The sequence below is a fragment of the Mycteria americana genome, chromosome 4 (genome assembly GCF_035582795.1).
Source record: "Mycteria americana isolate JAX WOST 10 ecotype Jacksonville Zoo and Gardens chromosome 4, USCA_MyAme_1.0, whole genome shotgun sequence".
NCBI lineage: Eukaryota > Metazoa > Chordata > Aves > Ciconiiformes > Ciconiidae > Mycteria > Mycteria americana.
In genome coordinates this window covers 37,555,432-37,568,693 of record NC_134368.1, presented here as the reverse complement: position 1 = coordinate 37,568,693, position 13,262 = coordinate 37,555,432, and the positions used below count along the sequence as shown (strand labels likewise).

Here is a 13,262-nt window from a genome sequence, read left to right as displayed (position 1 = left end):
AGACTCGCTCACCCTTTAACAGTCCCATATGGCCAGTGTGAAAGTCTAATGGAGAGAGGAGACTGACAGTAGACTATCGTGGCCTGAGTGAAGTCATGCTGCTGCTGAGTGCTGCTGTGCCGGACATGCTAGAACTTCAATACGAACTGGAGTCAAAGGCAGCCAAGTGGTGTGCCACAGCTGATATTGCTAATGCGTTTTTCTCAATCCCTTTGGCAGCAGAGTGCAGGCCACAGTTTGCTTTCACTTAGAGGGGCGTCCAGTACACCTGGAATCGACTGCCCCAGAGGTGGGAACACAGCCCCACCATTTGCCAGGGACTGATCCAGACTGCACTGGAACAGGGTGAAGCTCTGTAATACCTGTAATACATTGATGGCATCATTGTGTGGGGGCAATACAGCAGAAGAAGTTTTTGAGAAAAGGGAGAAAATAGTCCAAATCCTTTTGAAGGCCGGTTTTGCCATAAAACGAAGTAAGGTCAAGGGACCTGCACAGGAGATCCAGTTTTTTAGGAATAAAATGGCACGATGGACACTGCCAGATCCCAGTGGATGTGATCAACAAAATAACAGCTATGTCCCCACCAACTATCAAAAAGGAAACACAAGCTGTCTTGGGTGTTGTGGGTTTTTGAAGAATGCATATTCCAAATTACAGTCTGATTGTAAGCCTTCTCTATCAAGTGACCCAGAAGAAGAACGATTTCAAATGGGGCCCTGAGCAATGACAAGCCTTAGAACAAATTAAAGGGAAGATAGTTCATGCAGTAGCCCTTGGGCCAGTCTGGGCAGGACAAGATGTGAAAAGTGTGCTCTACACCGCAGCCGGGGAGAATGGCCCTACCTGGAGCCTCTGGCAGAAAGCACCAGGGGAGACTCGAGGTCGACCCCTAGGGTTTTGGAATTGGGGATACAGAGGATCCAAGGCCCGCTATACTCCAGCTGAGAAAGAGATATTGGCAGCATATTGAAGGAGTTCAAGCTGCTTCGGAAGTGGTTGGTACTGAAGCACGGCTGCTCCTGGCACCCCGGCTGCCACTGCTGGGCTGGATGTTCAAAGGGAGGGTCCCCTCTACACATCATGCAACTGATGCTAAGTGGAGTAAGTGGGTCGCACTGATCACACAACGGGCTCAAATAGGAAGCCTCAGTCACGCAGGGACCTTGGAAGTGATCATGCAGTGGCCAGAAGGCAAAGATTTCAGAATATCACCAGAGGAGGAGGTGATGCATGCTGAAGAGGCCCCACTGTACAATAAACTACCAGAAAATGAGAAGCAATATGCCCTGTTCAATGATGGGTCCTGTCATATTGTAGGAAAGCATTGGAGATGGAAGGCTGCTGTGTGGAGTCCTATAGGACAAGTTGTAGAAACTGCTGAAGGAGAAGGTGAATCGAGCCATTTGCAGAAGTAAAGGCCATCAAGCTGGCTTTAGACATGGCTGACCGAGAAAAGTGGCCAGTACTTTACACTGACTCATGGATGGTGACAAATGCCCTGTGGGGGTGGTTGCAGCAATGGAAGCAGAACAACTGGCAGCACAGAGGGAAACCCATCTGGGCTGCCGCACTGTGGCAAGATATTGCTGCCTGGGTAGAGAACCTGGTTGTAAAAGTACATCACGTAGATGCTTATATACCCAAGAGTCAGGCCACTGAAGAACATCAAGACAACCAGCAGGTGGGTCAGGCTGCTAAGATTGAAGTGGCTCAGGTGGATCTGGACTGGCAACATAAGGGTGAATTATTTATAGCTTGGTGGGCCCATGACACCTCAGGCCATCAAGGAAGAGATGCAACATATAGATGGGCTCATGATCAAGGGGCAGACTTGACCGTGGACACTATTGCACAGGTTATCCTTGAATGTGAAACATGCGCTGCAGTCAAACAAGCCAAGTGGTTAAAGCCTCTGTGGTATGGAGGGCGATGGCTGAAATATAAATATGGGGAGGCCTGGCAGATTGCTTATATCACACTCCCACAAACCTGCCAAGGCAAGCACCATGTGGTCACCATGGTGGAAGCAACCACTGGATGGCTGGAAACATACCCCATGCCACCACCCAGAACACTATCCTGGGCCTTGAAAAGCAAGTCCTATGGTGACATTGCACCCCAGAGTGAATTGAGTCAGACAACAGGACTCGTTTCTGAAACAACCTCATAGACACCTGGGCCAAAGAGCACGGCATTGAGTGGGTACATCACATCCCCTGTCATGCACCAGCCTCTGGGAAAATCGAACGATACAATGGACTGTTAAAGACTACACTGAGAGCAATGGGTGCTGGGACGTTTAAACACTGGGATACACATTTAGCGAACGCCACCTGGTTAGTCAACACTGGGGGATCTGCCAGTCGAGTTGGCCCTGCCCAATCAAAACTTTTATGTACTGTAGAAGGGGATAAAGTCCCTGTAGTGCATGTAAAAAATATGCTGGGGAAGACAGTCTGGGTTATTCCTGCCTCGGGCAAAGGAAAACCCATTTGTAGGATTGCTTTTGCTCAAGGACCTGGGTGCACTTGGTGGGTAATGTGGAAGGATGGGCAAGTCCGCTGTGTACCTCAAGAGGATTTGATTTTGGGTGAAAATAGCCAATGAACTGAATGGTATGATGTTAATTGCTATATAATACCGTATCATCACTTTTCTGGTTGCTATATGCTGTATCAACAGTATCACAGTAAGAATCATCCAGATTAATGAAGAATGAACTTTGATGAAACTGAGCAAAGTGCAGCAGTGATGGAACCAGAACTGCCTTCAACATGCAACAATCCATCACCACACACCATCTCTCCTGCCCTGAAAGACTGTTATGACAGATGGAGCCCAAAGTCATGGACTAAATGAACTCAATGGACATTTTAGAGGGATCACACATAGACTAAGGGAATGATATCTGTGTGTATATATCAAAAGACAGAAAAAGCGGTGGTGATTAACTGGAATGCATTGGAAAGGGTAGAACCTGGGTATGACATAGATGGTATAGAATAAGGGGAGGATACTGTCCTGGTTTCAGCTGGGATAGAGTTAATTTTCTTCCTAGTAGCTGCTATAGTGCTGTGTTTTGGATTTAGTATGAGAATAATGTTGATAATACACTGATGTTTTAGTTGTTGCTGAGCAGTGCTTACACTAGTCAAGGACTTTTCAGCTTCCCATGCTCTGCCGGGTGCACAAGAAGCTGGGAGGGGGCACAGCCAGGACAGCTGACCCAGACTGGCCAAAGGGCTATTCCATACCATATGATGTCATGCTCAGTATAGAAACTGGGGGGATCTGGCCGGGGGCAGCAATTGCTGCTCGGGGACTGGCTGGGTGTCAGTCAGCAGGTGGTGAGCGGTTGCATCACTTGTTTTTCCTTGGGTTTGGTTCCTCTCTCTCTCTCATTGTTTTCCTTTTCATTACAATTATTATTATTATTTTATTTTATTTCAATTATTGAACTGTTCTTATTGCAACCCACAAATTTTCTTACTTCTGCTTTTCAGATTCTCTCCCTCACCCCACTGGGGCAGGGAGGGTGAGCGAGTGGCTTTGTCGTGCTTGGTTGCTGACTGAGGCTAAACCACAAAGTAATTTCACAGAATCTATCTGAAAATATATATATTCTTTGAGGTGATGGAAAGATTTTGTCTAATGCTAAACTTAAAAGGGTTATTATCTTTTTCAGACGCATTCAATTTTTGTCTTTTTTAAAAATTCGTCATTGTGGTGTTCTGTCTGATAAGAATTACTTCAAGATGAGTTAGCGGTATTTATGTGGGATAAACTAGAATATGAACTATTGCATCTTGGATGATATTGTTTCATAACCATTTTATGTCAGGAGTCATGCACAAAGTTCACGGGCTTAAAATGAAATGTGATTAAAAACATTTAGTATATAATATTTGGAATTAGTTACTAGTTAGAATTCAAATACAGGGACTGAGTTCATAGCTCACGTAAGAAAGCACAGGAGATCATGTAGGTCCACAGGAAAGGTGTGGAGATCCATGAGTTTACATTGATCTACACAGTTGACAAATCTCCAATCTACAAAATACAGTCAAGGATCAAAAGTGTGAAATGCAAGGTTTGGTTCCCACGTCTGACCTGTTGGAAGAAATGGGAAGAGAGAAACCAAAGGTGTGTGTGAATGATAAAGAACTAACTCCCAAAATAATCTCTCACTGACAAAAACCTTGCTATTTGACGCCAGAGTGATTGTTACTTAATTACACACACAAAAAAAGGAAGTGGTCAACCAGGACTTTTAAAGATACTTTAACTTTTATGGTAATTGAAATGAACTTCAGTTCTGAAATAGGTACATTTTCTCCCTGAACTGAAGATCAAAGTAACTATTGTTATAAACCTAAGAAATTCTGTGTGCATATTTGAACATACGGGGTTGAAATGCTGTCTATGACTGTGAATCATTTGTATGCCTTAGTAGTCCTGTAATGAATTATGAGGACAGTGATATTAATGGTCGATACACTGAGTCATTCTGCTGATACGTAGCATAGGAGGACCTATTTTTCACATTCTTTCAGGTTCCCCCTTGAAGCTTCAACCAACAGCTTCACCTGCAGACTCCTTCTTGCCAGTATTCCTCCCACTTCGTAGTTATTCTTCCACATCTGTATTTATTCTCCTCTTTCTCCCTGCAAGTAATCTGGCCATGGTTTCTGTTTGTCTGTCTGTCTGTCTTTGGTTACCATCTAGCAGAGCCTGGAGTACAGTGGGAGTTGGATTACAACACTGGGAGTTTGAAAAGTCATTACAAAATACTTTTGCAAAAGTAATTTGTTGTTCGAGTAAGCCCTGGTCAAACTGTTACATCAGTTAATATATTGTGAAGCTGCAAGTAAACCTTTTTAATTATTCTGAAAGTAGAATTAGGGAAAGCAGTAGTGAGAGGGACAATCACAAGCTCTTCAGAATCCTAAATCAGAGCTTGTTAATGTCATCACATACTACTGCATTAACTACTGCAAAAATATTCAGCTAATTATTTAAAAACTACCTATGGTTGGATAAAAAAATAAGTTGTGTAATAGCAAAGCTATATGAATGCTTTATTCATGTATTCAAGAGTTTCACTAAGTGGTACTTGGAACATTAAATCAAACTACATTTTATAAAGGACCTTGACTAATTTTTTGATACCACTGTCATTAACGAAGTGGTCCTACATTAAGCATTGGAATAAGTCTTACTGTTAACAGCCTAGTTAATATGCAGAAATGTTCCTCCTAAGCTAGCATGAAGACCCAAACTGAACTTGTTCAGTAAATTTCTGACATTTTAGTTGGAAAATTCATGTTCACAGAAATTTCAGTGCAAAAGTCTTCCTCGTATTAATCATTAAGTCAAGATCATTTGTGCTCCAAACATGGGGAGCAGCTTGAGATCTTGTCTGTCAGAGGCTTTAATAACTGCAATGGTACAGACGTTGTGATGGGTAGAAGAAATTCTTCTGAAAGATACAAAAGACATTTATTTCAATTTTGCACTTTTATCTGGGCCTTTGAATTTAGTTTGGGAAATTATGGTGACAGCCTATGCATTTCTGTTTCGTTATGTTGTCTTAATTTCTAATGAGGTGATTGCCAAGTCAATTCGCTTCTCAGTTCTCTCTGTTCTCAGTGGTAGAATTGCAAACGGGAAGATTGTGGCTGTATGATACAATTAGTATATGCACAAATGTTTATTTTCTCGTGTTTAAAAAAAAAAGTTTAGTAAAACCTCTTGCCAGGCATGGGTTTCTTAGTTACTAACCAGAACCATTTTGTGCACTGGGCTGGTCAAAAAGATTTTTTTTTTTTTTTTTTTTTTTAAATCCAGAAGGGGAAAAACCCCCTCCAAACTCCAACCACTTCCATCTTGGCTGTTTTGAAAAATGTTTGCACAGGAACTGTTAAGTTCTTTCTTGATTCATAAATGATGTTACCTGCTTTAGGGGTCTTTTTGTTTGTTTGTTTTTAAGGTAACTTTGTAAGAGCCATTTTGCAGCCTGCCATAAGGTTAATGGAGAGTAAAGCTGCTGTTGTGATTCCAGAAGAAGGAGCAGGACATGTTTTCCATTGTTCTGCAGAAGCAGTTGGATTAGATGATTCTTTTACAAACCTCACAGCCGTTGAAGATGCTTCCAAAGACTGGCCAGCCATTGCTCGCAAAACAAAGGATACGGAAACATCACACCAGGGAGAAAATTCGGAATTTTCCTTTCTAATAGTAAATGATAAAGAAGGAGACAAGCAACTTTTTGTGGATCTAGGTAAATAAAATAAGTGATTTTAAACCTCTTCGGGATGCAACAAAGGTTAAGAAATGAGATGTTCCTTAATCTTTGATTACAGACAATAAGAACCACAGTGTTCTTATTGTTGTCCTTACAGTGAGAATTTAAATCAAATACAATATGTGCTGAAACTGTGATCATAAATGCTGTACTTTGAAGGAGCCTCAGATTCTTGGTACATGGAACTTCTTACATTACATTTAATTATTTTGTTCTGAAGTTTGAAGAAACTCTTGCCACACAAGACTCTCTAATTAATTTTATTCCTAAGGACTTAGTGCTCCTATTTGGATTAAAAGAGGATAGTATATATTGCATTTTTGTCATTTCAGTTGAATTAGAAGTTGCTTAATTATGGAAGAAGTCTCACAGGTGTGGCCTTCTGTATTGTACTGTATGTATGAACTGAGCCTTCTTCCCCTGTTCGGAATGGCAGTTGTTAGGTTTTAATAATAGAAATTTGGGGTTGGGCACTTCATGCCCCAGTTGTGCTTAGCCTGTTCATGGTATTAAAATGTTAAACATCTCTGGGAGCACAACACCCATAGTCAAACTAAAGTTTGAAAGTTCCACCCTTCTCCATCCCTGTATCTGGTTTCTCTGCTTTTTGCCCCATCTCAGTGAAATGAAAATAGCTTAGCACGCTTTTGTATAGCAGTGTTTTATGTGCTTGAGGACTGCTTATCATGGTTTTTTTCTCTGACTTCTCTGAAGAACCCCCACTTCTTCAAATTCTTCTCATGGAAATCGGGATCACTTTTATTGCTGGCCTCTTCAGTATGTCTGATTTGTTGAAACATAATCCCGAAGTTGGTTCTGTATTAGGCTTCTCCATTACTGATTCAGGCGGCTTACTTTGCACCTACTGTTCAAAATTCTTTCAAGCATACTTGTGAATGGAAATTAAAGAAAACCAAATTGTTTACTCTTTCACTTCACCATTTAAGAATTTGATGTTAGTCCCCAAAAATCAACCATCCTCAATATTTATGTTACGCACATTATCTCAAAACTGGAAGTCTAAAATCAAAACAGCTGGAATACTGAGTTACCCATGAGGCTGCAGTGATAGAAAGGGATGTGACATTCTTGTTGTATGAGATCTTCTAATTTCTTTGTCTTCATGAAAATTAAATGTACCCCACAAATAAAGCACCCACCTCCTCAATACTTTCTCAGACAGATTAGGTGCTTACAATACCTGTTTGGGTTTTTTTATTGTTTGTTTTTGAGATAGGAATTACATTTTCCCGGTACATACTTCACTGTGTACTACAGCCACATGGTGTCTGATATGCAAAACCCGGGAAGTTTGATGAGTATGAAGTACTTGCTGGTTAAAATAATTGTGTAGCTTTTTATGCTCGGCTGTATTTCACAAAGTTAATGTGAAAGCATCATTTTTTTATATTGAAAGAAACTTTTAGCAATTGTAATCTCAAAAGGTTTAAAATGCCTATGCAGAGGTGTTGAGTGTTTGTCTTAATTCTTCTAGAACATAAAAATGTGCATGTGTGCATGATCTTGCTTTGTTGCATTCTTTCTATGGGCGGTGAGCTGAAGTCAGTAAGAGTTTTTGTCCATTCCTCAGACCCTTAGCTGGGTCTAAGGAAAATGGTTTAATTTACAAGTACTAAGTACCTTAAATCCTAGCCAGCATTGTTATGTTAAGAAATATTTGTTTTCCTGTAGGAGTTTATACAAGGAATAGAAATTTCCGGATGTATAAATCATCAAAAGCAGGAAAAAATGTGATTCTGAAGATAGCAGAGGATAATAAGTTTGTCCCTAACTGTGAAGAGAATATTTCCTTGGAAGAAGCATATTTTCTTTCCTCTTTGATCTGCAACATTAGGTAATTGTTTAGTTCTGGTGGAATTTAAAATATTTTAAAATACATATTTCCGTGATTTTTCTCCTGCAGCGGTTATGAATAATTACTATTGATGGGCAGTTGTTCCATGAACATTGTTACAGTGTAATTTAGGAGCTTCCAGTAGAATTCCTTGGTTTTGAAGAAAAAATTTCTTGGGACTTTTTTTTTTACCCTTACCTTCAAATGTTTAAAGAACACAGAACATGTGGTATGGCTTCTGAGTTGTGCCTCATTTCTCTATACACACTCAAAATGGTGAAATGTAACCATTATTAAGTTTGGTCGGATTCTATATAGTTCTGAAAGGAAAAATTGCAGATTCCCAGTCAATTAAATATGAAGAGTCAAATATTTTCCAAAGTATGATAAAAAAATAAAAAGGATTTTTACTTGCATACCAGATTTCCCATTTGGTACAGATACCTCTTTCGGCTGGATACTGGTACGTGTAATAATCAAGTTTTCTGTATCTAACCTAAACCGCTGATATTTCTTGTCCTGCACTGACTGTATCTTAAGATGATTCTAATCATTACTGCAGCAGAACAGTTAAAATGGTACATCCATCTGTATGATATTATATATAATATTTTTATTACAAGCATATATTTGTTGTGACTTCAATTTTTATATCCTGAAATGTTTATTGCCTTGAACCGATGCCAGTAGCCCTGTAGCATACACTGTGTAGTGTATCCAGATCATAGCTGAGCCTGTCATAAATATGGATGAGAAATTCTGCTGTGTTGAATTTAGTCTTCTGTGATCATCTGGCTTCCAGCTAGTAATATGGCAAGGAAAAGCAATTCATTGCAGAAAGCAAAACAAAAAAAGGTTTAAACCTTTCAAAGGGTATACACGCATAAATATTACATCTAGAGCAAATACTGCCATGGACCAGACTGAGTGTGGCCCAGCAGTCTTTAAATGGCTGGGTCATTTTGTCAGGAATCAAATTTTGCTGTTCTGAAGGAGGAAACCCTGCCCTCTGCTAGTGTAAGTCAGAGGAAACTGTCAAAATGAGAAGTGCTATAGGGATAGTGAAAGGTAGCATACAGAATCACAGGATGGCTGAAGTTGGCAGGGACCTCTGGAAGTCAGCTGGTCCAACCCTCTGCTCCAGCAGGGCCACCTAGAGATGACAGCCCAGGACTATGTTATGTCATGACACACTATGTTACGTTACAGTATGTTATACCATACTATGTTGTGCTGTAAGAATCACAGGTTTTCCTTTGTATTCTCTCTTTTCTTCAGAGTGAAGGATGACACACAAGTCCTGTCATCTGGCTTTTCAGAGCAGGAGAGAAAAACGTCTGCTGTTTTAAACAGTACAACTACCAGAAGCAGTAGAGGTACCTCAAGCCTCTTCTACTGTATAGGAAAAAAAAGTACTCTTAAATTCGATGTATTGTGACTTACACACCTGATAACCTCTAGGAGAGCTTTTGTTCAGCTAGCTTTCTGCAGGAAGCAGAGCACAGCTGTATTGAAGGATGCTCTGCAGCACTTGAATGCCATTTACCCTGCTCTCCAGCTCCCATAGCTGTCATACTTTAAAGATCTACAGGAAATTAATACTGGATTTATCCCTGGTTTTATTTAACCATTTGGTGTGACTGACATACATTTTCTGTCTGTGGTCTATATATAATGTGTAACAATTACATATTACAATGACAAAACCAGTAACGGTATGTATCTGTGGTTTTTGTTTTAACAGATTCTGTGGAAGGTTATCAGGATTCACCATATCCAGAAATTGATTATTTTGTTCGTTCTTTGGTTAATAAAGATGGGGTGCAAGGAGGTAAAGACCACTTTGCTATTTACAAATGAGTATTCTGCAGCAGTATTTTTAAAGAATTAATTAATTCCCTCCCCCCACCCAGGGATACGGCAATGGAATTACTTCTCTCTGGAAGAAATACTTGTATATGATATTTCTGGTTACCGTTGGTGTGAAAATATTGGAAGAGCTCACAAAAGTAACAACATAATGTATGTTCTTTCACTATTCACTTTCAAACAGCTTTCTTTTCTGCTCAACTGTTATTCTATAAAAATGCTGAAAAACTTGTATGGATAGAATCAGCACCTGTTACAATTGGGGATATGGGGATGTATGTATGGGGATACAATGCTTTTAAAAAAAAAAAAAAAACCAACAAAAAAACCCCACAAACCTCCCCCCCCAATTTACTTTGTGATAACTGAACTTGTGTTTCTAATATCTCTATGAAGTAATTTTAATGCTATTTAAAATACATGCCTAAAGATGCTACCATACAAGTCAGAGTATGTTAAAGCTATTGAGTGGTACTACGCTTTGATGCTTCTTAGCTAGGAAGCTGAGCAATCAGAAATAAGATAAAGAAAACAGACCCTTTTCAATGCATTTACAGTGCATCTTAAATTACATCCTTATGTTATTCAAATGACAAAGGTAACTCCTGCCACCACTTCAGTCAAGATGAGTTTTGCTAGTGACTCTAACAAGGACTCGGACTTCTTACAGTTCTAGCAATTTTGTGTTGGAAAGTCAGGTTTTTTAGATGACATTAGAATTGCAATATATCACTAGTAGAAATATTTTAACTGAAAAATAATTGTACATAACATTTAAAATAACTGAAAGATAAGGAATGTGTTTTTGAGAAATACAGGTATAAAAAAAATCCCCCACAGCCACTAGATGAACTTGGTGTTTCTCAAGCAAGTTGCTTGAAGCTTGGTGTTTCTAAAGCACAGCTGAAAAAGCTGGGTTGTCTACTTAGTTGACAGGAAATAGTGATTTCATCTGGCTTTTATAATGAAATTATCTGTAACAGCAGCAGCAACAAAATCTTATGTTATAGTTAGGTCCCATTACTTTAATGACTTTTTCTTCCAAGCTTAATGTAATGAAGTTAACTAATTTCACTTTTGAATGTTAGTCTTAAAATAAATATATTTTTAACTTAAGAAGCCTGAAATTTATTGAAAAAATAACAGACTGTACAAAACCAGTATGTAATAATTACATCAGAGTATGAAAGCAATATCCACAGATGGGGACAAACAAAATCTGTTCATTTCGTGTCAGAGTTTCCTACTGTGTGCATTCACTTCATTCATGTACTGTTACTAAAAACTAAATTATTTCATTCTTAGGATTCTGGTAGATCTAAAGAAGGAAATCTGGTATCAAAAGTGTCACGATCCAGTCTGCAGAGAAAAAAACTTCAAATCACAAAGTACGTATTCTGTGATTTCAAAGCAATTATATTTAATACTTTTTTGAATGTTAACTTTACTTAATGCCATATATTTGATTTAGGTTTTCCATTACCACCTCGGATATGTCTCCCTTTTCTTTTCAAAGAGGTATGTTTTTGTCCTATCGATATGCTAAAGCTCTTGTGTGTAAAGCTGCCTCTGGAAGTCATTGAAAATGCCCACTAACGCAGTCTGTTGAGCTCCATACAGTAGTTACACTGATACAGAATAGCTCTCCGGACCACCTGTGCTGGTGTGGTAGCTCCATATATTCATTTTTAAGTTCTCCAGCAGCAGATCTAGCACAAAAACTGTCAGCAGAGATAAAGCTATTACTGGAATAGCCTAACTTCACCTGGGAGTAAAGATTTTCTTCTGTTTTGGTCTGAACAGCAGTTCCCAGTGCATAAACCACAAGACCACTACGGGTGCAGAATGGAAAAACTGCCCCAGTTAAGCTCTGCTGTGCATGTTTGACTTCATGCTGGGCCAGCTAAAATAGAAGTGCTCCTGGAACACTTGAGTCAGAGTCAAATTTAAGTCAGTGACTCTCAAATTTGAAGTTCATTTAACTCCATTTTAGTGTATTAAAGCAGTTATGTTTACCCACACAGGCAGAATATTTAAACCAACTGGATACTGCACCTAGATTCTAAGCCCTGAACATAATAGTTTTTCCACTGAGTAGGCAATAAGAGTTGGCATCTTCGCACCTTTTAAATCTACACTTTACACTTTTAAATTTCATACTGCAGAACGGCACATTAAGCTCTACTTAAGCAGCTCAATCATCAATAGCTACTAGTGTTATTTCACAGAAAGTGTAATTTAAATGCATTTTCAGATCCTGACAGTATCTTTAAACAGACACTAAAATTAGTTTTAACCTTGTATTATTTTAAGAAGCTGTATACGACAGACTACTTGTGGTTTGCTAGAAAAACAGCAGATTCCTATTCCTATTAAAATAGGCTTCCACTGGGTAGTGTGGCTATAAAGTAACCTCCTGGAAAGTCTGTCTTGTTGGCCAGCTTTCTATAGCATCCGTTATATGTGACAGTACAAGTTTCAAACTTTCAGATCAGAGCAGTTAAAGGTATGAAGACCATTGTCATATGGAATAAATAGTATTCTTGTTTCTGAAAGGAAGAAGACTATGCACTAATGGATGAAAGGGGGAATGCAGAAGAAAAAGTAAAACCTCATTCTAATGCATCAGACTTGTCAAAAAGCTCAGTATCTCTGGAGAAAAGCTTGTCTCAAGACTTCCTGTTGTCAGATAGTGAGTGGGACAATGCAAGCGATGATGCCTGTTTCCTAGAAGCTACTGAAGATGTGGAACTAGCTGAAGCTGCAAATGATAATCTGAATGATGCCATGGAAGAAATTCCTGATGAAGTCCTTTTGGAAGCTTTAAGGAAACAGGACACTTGCAATAAAGAAGGCAGCTAACCCCAGACTTGGCTAGCACACAGACCACTAGCAATGAAACCTGCTTTAACACAACGTGCGTATTGCATGCCTTCTGTGAAAGATACTGCGATGTAGTTCAAAAACGCTCTTCCAGAGCTGTAAGGCAAAGAACTGAGTAACAAACAAGTATCCCCACAATGGGACAATCTTCAACAAGCATGAGGAGACCATGGAAGATTACACGGGGGCTGAATACTGGACTGAAAACTCATCAGGAAAGCTGCTCCAAGTTTAGCACTTTTAACACTCGCTGCTGTGCAGTTTCTATTTTATTAGCTGTATGTCCAAGTTCTACTGATAAGCCAAGTAAAATGGATTTCTTTACTTCCAGAACTGGGAGGAAATTAT

General features: G+C 39.4%; 1 protein-coding gene across 4 annotated transcripts in view; it reads left to right on the top strand.

The window, feature by feature from the left end:
• The window catches only part of PRIMPOL (primase and DNA directed polymerase), a 27,192-nt gene extending 13,930 nt beyond the window's left edge, over nt 1–13,262 (top strand). For 3 of the 4 annotated variants that reach the window (XM_075500228.1, XM_075500226.1, XM_075500225.1), the window contains 8 exons: nt 5,993–6,283; nt 8,000–8,162; nt 9,441–9,538; nt 9,907–9,993; nt 10,076–10,184; nt 11,337–11,419; nt 11,503–11,549; nt 12,588–13,262. In XM_075500228.1, coding sequence (XP_075356343.1) covers nt 5,993–6,283; nt 8,000–8,162; nt 9,441–9,538; nt 9,907–9,993; nt 10,076–10,184; nt 11,337–11,419; nt 11,503–11,549; nt 12,588–12,893 — 1,184 coding nt within the window. In that variant the 3' untranslated portion in view covers nt 12,894–13,262. The remainder of the gene's footprint in view (nt 1–5,992; nt 6,284–7,999; nt 8,163–9,440; nt 9,539–9,906; nt 9,994–10,075; nt 10,185–11,336; nt 11,420–11,502; nt 11,550–12,587) is intronic. The other variant, XM_075500229.1, reaches the window with a different exon arrangement.